This window comes from Petaurus breviceps, unplaced genomic scaffold (genome assembly GCF_028583685.1).
Source record: "Petaurus breviceps papuanus isolate PSGF00001 unplaced genomic scaffold, PetGlider_PUasm1.0 90667, whole genome shotgun sequence".
Taxonomy (NCBI): Eukaryota; Metazoa; Chordata; class Mammalia; order Diprotodontia; family Petauridae; genus Petaurus; species Petaurus breviceps.
In genome coordinates this window covers 5,287,042-5,294,519 of record NW_027187302.1, presented here as the reverse complement: position 1 = coordinate 5,294,519, position 7,478 = coordinate 5,287,042, and the positions used below count along the sequence as shown (strand labels likewise).

General features: G+C 35.0%; 1 protein-coding gene across 1 annotated transcript in view; it reads left to right on the top strand.

Moving 5' to 3' along the window:
- AKIRIN2 (akirin 2) overlaps nucleotides 1-6,651 on the top strand; it is a 38,172-nt gene extending 31,521 nt beyond the window's left edge. Inside the window, exons 3-5 of the mRNA XM_069065118.1 lie at nucleotides 793-942; nucleotides 1,633-1,704; nucleotides 1,870-6,651. Coding sequence (XP_068921219.1) covers nucleotides 793-942; nucleotides 1,633-1,704; nucleotides 1,870-1,880 — 233 coding nt within the window. The 3' untranslated portion in view covers nucleotides 1,881-6,651. The remainder of the gene's footprint in view (nucleotides 1-792; nucleotides 943-1,632; nucleotides 1,705-1,869) is intronic.
- The last annotated feature ends 827 nt before the right edge of the window (nucleotides 6,652-7,478 follow it).

Below are 7,478 nucleotides of genomic sequence, written 5' to 3'. Positions count from 1 at the left end.
TTGGTGTTGCTGAGATCGTATGGTTCTGGTTGTGGATTGTCGTGGGGTGGGGAGTGTACAAGGTATAGACATCTCATTTTATAAAGAAATGGTCTATGTGAAGGGACATTACCAGTAATCTCTTAGGGCAAGTTGTATTACGGGATAGAGATCATGTTTTTACAACTTTAAGGCATAAATGGCTACTTTCCCTTAGATGATGAATCACACTTGTTAATAACATACACATAGATACTTTGTAGATTCCATCAGGACAGAGAAATGGTTTTGTTATAGAATCCTTCATTGTAATGATAAATGGTTTAACAAACCTCATTACACAGTCCTTGTGCTTGGATGATTAGGTCACCTTATTTTTTGTGTGCCTAACCCTAACAAAATTTCAACTATCACCAGCACTCAACCCCTGCCCTGCCCTGCTCAGTGTTTCCCAGTTTTGAAAATCATATATTGGTTATCCCCTTCTGTGTTGGACCATAAATACTGGCCGTGTTTTTCTATACAGTCTTATGATCCCAACTAAATGATAATATTAGTACTGTTTAAATCTCTGAATTTACAGCCATGCTTTTGGTGTATAGGAAATAAAAGGATCTAGAATTGAATATGGAATAGCTAAAAGAACAAACAAAAATACCCAAAAATATATGTAACTTAGAAAATCCTCAAAGGATTTGGTCCAAAAATGGTTACCACCACAAGTAAATTGGCAACTGGTTAGAACCAGGGACTAAGGTACTATTTGATTGTGGTTCTGAACTGTATCTTTTTTTCTTCATACATTGTACATAGGCACTTCATCTGCAGCATCATCACCATTAAAAAAAGAACAGCCCCTATTTACTCTAAGGCAGGTTGGAATGATCTGTGAACGTTTGCTGAAAGAACGTGAAGAGAAGGTTCGTGAAGAGTATGAAGAAATATTGACCACAAAACTTGCAGGTACGTCTGCGTGTTACATTTTTTCCTATAAATTAAGCTTATGCTCTCTTGGCTCTGGAAAGCATACACAGGTGTTTTAGGAAAAAAACCGAAATATTTCATTCTCAGATACTCAAAATGTTAATGTTGGCATTTTCTGAACTGTTTAAAGAACTGGTGAGAGTTCAGAAAAGAAGGAAAATGGGGCAAAAGTTAGAAATATCTGCTTTTTGGTTTTCATGATATTAGTGACTAATGCTAACCTAAAATAGCAGTTAAATTCTTTTGGAAATCTCTGGATTTGCTTTAAAATGTTGTAGCGCGTATGTATGTAATTTTCAAATATTTGGCTGTAGGCTTATAGAAAATACTTATTTAGTAAAGATCATTTAGAATATATCATTAACGCATAGAGAAAACTTAGGTTCTCTAGTCCTAGGATTTCACAGAAGAAATCTTAGGCTGAGAAGGGTTTTGCCACTTGCCCAAGCCCATATGGCTTGCTCCAAACTTAACAACATGCCCTTTTATGATGGCATGTTGCCACCATTTATTTATTTATTGTAGAAATTCAAATTTTGTTATTTAGAATTGTTGCAGCACAAGATTTGATCAAAAGGTAGGAAAGAAGGGGAAAAATACATTGACCTGGGAAGCCTCATTTTGTAAATTATTGCAATTTGACATGTTCACCTCTTAATCCATTTGTAGAACAATATGATGCATTTGTGAAATTTACGCATGATCAAATAATGCGACGATATGGAGAACAGCCTGCTAGTTGTAAGTATTTCGATAATTTAAAACACATTTATATGATTTGATTTTTAATATTTAAGAAATATCTCAATGGGGTGAAGGTGGTGTGTTTATTACAGATGTTAATTATTTAAAATTGTTGTTCTTGGAGAAAATCATTACATTAATTTTTTCCCTTTTTTTCCTCAGATGTTTCATGAATCACGTTTCCTGCATTTGTGGGCTGCCCAGTTCCCTGTTGAGTTGCTGCAAGTGGTCCCAGTTAAGACTTGCAGCAATGCCATATTTCTCCCCCCTCCCCCTGTGAACACAGGTTATTTCAAGCTTTTGTCAGTGGCAACCACTCTTAGGCAGCAACTGATTTTGGAGTGCTCCCTGATGTCAATACCACCTGGATGTGGACTGTTGCTACCTGTATTAATACCAGTGGCCTCATTTGCTGTATCATTACAATTTGGCTTATGTTAATGATATGTTTGAAAAAGATTAAAGCTGGTGTTCTAGAAAATGCCCTTCATTGGTTGTGTAAATAAAACTGTAGAATGACACTTCGGATTGAAGTTAGTGTGGTTTTAATAACTGTGCACTACAACCAAGCTGTAACCCGTCATTAATAACTTAGAATGTAATCCCAGGACAATTAAGCAAATAGCCCACAGTACTATCTGTGAAATAGTAAAGAAGGAGAGCATTTCTGTATTCCAGGACTTTTGGGGGGGTGGTTAAGAATGGGTTTATATGATTTCTTGTTTTTGTAGTTTTTATTTATTCTATCAGTCTTTAACAAATGTTTATTGCTGCATTTTTTTTTTCAGTGTATCATTGTTTTACTGCCCTTGTAGTACTGGAATTTAGTTGGAAAAATAAAACATTTACTTCTAATCTGTTTGTTTTTAATGTGCAGATGGGCTTTGTGCAGTGAATGGATAAAATTAGTGTTTGAAATACAAGCATTATCTAAGTGAAGGAACTGGAAGTTCTCAGAGAATGAAGTTTATTTCAAATAATCAGTGATTTAGTGTTACTGCTTAAAACTTGGCTAAGTTGTTTTCTGGTCCTGAAGCAGTTTTTCACCTGATTGCAGTGGTAGGATTTGACTGGCACTTAACTGCAGATTACACTTTTAGCTGCAGAATTGTAAATCTCAGTAGAATAAAAAGGTTTGGGGGTTTTGAGGGTTAGTTATTGGCATGAAAAAAGATTTGAACATTTTTATCACTTTGTAAAAATTTACTTTAACTTTGAAGTCCTGTTTTTATAAGGGGTTTTCTGTTTTGTTTTAAAGCCATGCCAGGGATAAATCATGATGCTAAATTCCAGTAATACATTTGGCCATAAATATTTGAAAATGGGTTAATTATTGGAAGTATCCTAAGTGCAGCTTACTTTTCAAAATGTGCTTTCTGTGATGAGGCAAAGAGATGTATTTAATTCTGTACATTTTCCCCTGGCTTATACGTTATTTTTCATTAATACTTGAAACTATTGGTTGTAACCTAATGAAGACTAAAGGGAGGAATGTGGGAGTGAATGGAAGGGTAAATACACTGACCCTGGGCTATGGTTTGTAAATGTCACTTCATTCTGTTTTCCTAATCATTAAATCCTCTTCCACACCTGGAATTTCAGTGCCAACACAGTTGTATTAAAAAATAAGTAATAGTAGGGCTACTTTTTATACTTGATACAGGGAGACACCAGTATCTCACTAAAAGGAAAATCAGTGCCTTTTTCCTTCCTTTTTTCCCCATTCCACAAGGAATGATAATGACTTTTTGGGTCACAGCATTAATGTAATACATTTTAGATTTTATTAGAATATATATAAATCAAATTTCACTACAACAAAATTCCATTAGAACAAAAATTTTATCAAATCTCAGCTTATGGCCTGTTCTTAAGCAACAGAATTTGGGCATTCACTTAGAATTGATTTTAATGGGATTTGAATAACTGGGAACACACTTTCTTCTAGTGATGGGCCAGATATTTCAGTAGGTTTGATAAATAAATCCCACCGACCCCCTCACTTTCAGACCTGTTTTGTTTTATATAGAAAAGCATTTTCTTTGGAATTACTTTTGTGACATTTTGCTATTAACAGGCCAGTAATTAAAGTAATAGCTAGTCAGAGTGCTGTTAATAATTTGAAGGAATTCTGTTACTAAGGCCTATCATATCTTTAGATATTGTAGCTAGCACACTGGCAAGCAATTTTGTTTTTTTGAAAGCAGATTTAAGATTTAGCTTCCCCATGGCCTTTTAGAACTCTCAAATGGTGCTGTAAGAACTATGTTGCTGTAATGTGAATTAGTGCCATAAAACCCTAATTAACGAGACACTCAAAATACACTTTTTTTGGCGGGGGCAAAGGGTTTTTGGGGCTAGGGGGGTGGGGGGGCAGGAGTTGCCTTTGAGGGAGAAGTCAATCACAAAGCATATGAATCTCAGGGATTTATTCTAACATCTTCCAGGGTATTTCTTGGCCTCAGTATAGATTCCAACCAGTTCCCTTATATACCTTTATTACTACACAGAGGCAAGTAAGTAGACTACTATTTTAGACTTTTTCCAACACTTAATGGGTAAACTTTTTTAAAAAAAAATCAGAATATCTTATTCTTGAAGTGTGTTTGGTTAATTATAATTTTACTTCATCATAAATGAGGGAATCGGGGTAAACTGAATGATTTAGTCTAGTTTTATTTTCAAGTTTTTATTTTCCTCCATGATAAGCTGCCATGGATAAGGTAGGCTTTGTACCTGCTTCTAAGATGAAAGCTGTTGCTAAAAATAAATTGGCCTTGACCAAATGACCAAAAATAGGGAAATTTCTCATTTCTGAAATGAAAATCAGAGCTAATATTTGCATAAACAAGTAAATCAAAATGGGCCTGCCTTTTAAGACTAGGAAGGGTGGTAGCCTAGTAATGATCTGGAAGAATTGAACATGACAACCTTTTCCATAGTACAGCTTTGCTTATTCCCAATTGTGCCTCTTGTATTTCTTTTTCCCCCTCTTAAGCAACTACATGTTTGACCTTGGCTAAGCTGCTAAACCCTTTAAAAGGGCTAAATTTCAGCCATAAGGTAAGATCTCTTCCAGCTTTGATTTAGTATCTTTAACAAATTTTGTCTCAAGTACTTCGCAAGAACAAATTACTTGATTCCTTCAGTTAAGGTACTGTCTCTAATTTGAGTGGATATTTTAATCATGTTTAAAGTTTGCATTCAGTATTATTTAGTAGGTTTGTAGAAGGAAGTCATCATATCTCTGTTACTAGGTTCTTAAAATTCCTCCAAAGATTTAAGTAATCCAAAATGAAGAGATGGGTGGGGGAGACTTAAGGAAATGATCAATTCTGACCATTCCCATGGGAATGTATTTTTGAAGTAAATACAAAGATTTCAAACATGATTAAGTAAGAATTTGATCATGTGTAACTTCACAGACATACTGAATTTCAAAGATGGAAGGGATCTTAGAAATCAAGTTTCATGCCTCTCATTTTACAAAGGAGACTGAGGCCCAGAGAGATTATACTTGCCCAGGGCAAGTGGGCAGCACCAGGATTTGAACCAAGGTCTTCAGATGCCAAATCCTAAGCTTTCTACCATAAAGCCTTTTTAGTGTTTTTTCCCCTCTTTTGACATGTCCGGTTTCAAAGGCTTGGAGCCAGAGTTCCTGGTCTTATTTGTTCTACTTCAATGTTTTTTCCTACTACAGTACCTCTGTAAGAACTCTTCTATTTGGAAACTAATTTTAGTAGCCTGTACCTACCTAATTTTGTAAGAAGGAAGAGGGATATGTAACAAGTTACTTTTTCCTTTATGTGTTTAGGCATATGGTTGTTTTTCAACTTTTAGGCAGAAGATGACAGGGATACAAAGCTGGGACTGAACTTGAAAAAAATGAACTTTGAGAATCTTATGCTCTAGCCTACTTCCTCTTAAAATATTAGTAGTTTCTTAGCAACACCAAAGCATTTTACTTTTACTCAAATCTTGACCTACAACAATCTGGGATTTGAAACTAGGCCTTTATATATGATGGAATTTATTATCTAGAATGTCAGTTCTATTAAGAAATGACTGAAGTTTACATTGCACATTTAAGATAATTCTGATATCCTTTCTACATTAAGACTGTTTAGTAAGACATTTCTGAGTCATTTTTTTTTACTAAAGGCTGTTGTCTCCATGTCAGAGTGGAACCACTTCACACACAGCCTTATATTAATGGCTCATAGATTAAAGTAGAACTTAGTAATATCTATCTGGAATTTTGCTGTCTGGCAGCCTCACTAAAAATGGCATCTGAGTAGCCAAAATAAGATTCCCCAAATCCCTTACACTTTTGTCAGTGAGTCCTTTAGCCCATTTCTCTCACACACATCTAAATAAGTTTGGTTAACTGGTTTCTAACCCTCTCCCCCAACTTTTTTTTTTTTTTGCTTCTAAAAGAGATATAGGAAAGAGGGAACCACTACAGCTAAGCCCACTGCTAGCAAAAGTAGAGAAGAGATTCAAATCAGCCTGATAAAAGCATTGTTTCTACTTAATCCATCAGCCCCCCTTTAGATCATTAATATACTTATAGCACGGTACAATAGATATTCATGATAATGCTGAACCATCAGAAGATTAAACTGTGTTCCATATGCTATTGAAGGTAGGAAAATACAGATTAAAATGGAAATTTGATATCAAAAGGGGTAAACCTTCAGCTTTACTCAAGGGTTTTTAATAGCTGGGGTTTTACTGTACCATTTCATCTAGAATATAAGGTTACATAGTCTACTAACAGCTTTGTTGATTAGAAAACTATAGGGTCTACTGAATGTGATGTGCTTTGAATGTTGATTGAAGCTGTCTTTTTCTGGGAAAATGTTTACTGACAGGAGTACTTGTATTGGAATATTTAACATACTGATATTCATAATAAAATATGACCTTTCCACATGTTGCATAGCTGATGTTTTGGAGTTGTTTTTTTGGGAAAGGGTACTGTCCAGCTACTGGCATTCAGGATGGTAATGACATTCATTCGGCATAGTGACAGTATGGATATTGGTTGCTTTGCGGCATTCTTAGATCTTGCTGGATCACAAACAGTTTGAAGCATCTTCATCCTTTCTTGTTTTGATGTTATTCACAAAATAGGGAGTAGTACTTAAACTTTCCTTAAGCTGATGTACCAACCTGTATACCAATAGCTAGGAAGAGAATTTTTGACAGTCAAATCAACTTAAATAAAACTCCAAAGGAATACTTCTTTTAAACATTAATTTCATTGTTTTCTGTATTGACAGAACACCCTAAGTTGGCTTTTAAGAACTTTCCCATTAGTTCACTGTAAATAAGTACATCAACATCATACTTAAGACATTTAAAAAATACATGCTATCTAGTCTATATGGTGAATTGTTCACTGTATTGTTGATAGTTTGAATATATGTGAGAATTTTCATTCTAAAATTTTGGCTTAATACATAGATTTTTACTAAGCATGGTTAATTAAGCCTGTACATCCTATGCGGTACTAATGTTACAAAGGGGAGCCCAGTGAGAAGTTAGGTTTTTCGGTATCTGGATGCATGGTAGAATTAGTGAATATAAAAAAATTGGGGAGGGGGTTGCTACTTAATAGTGAATTTATAATGCTGGGTAAAGACTTGCACTTGAGTATATACAGTCACCCCATTCAATAAGACTTTTACTGTGTATTCTCATGGTGTGAAAGTAGGGGGTGGGGAAGAAAGGATTAGAGATAAATACACTTAAGCTGTGAATATCTA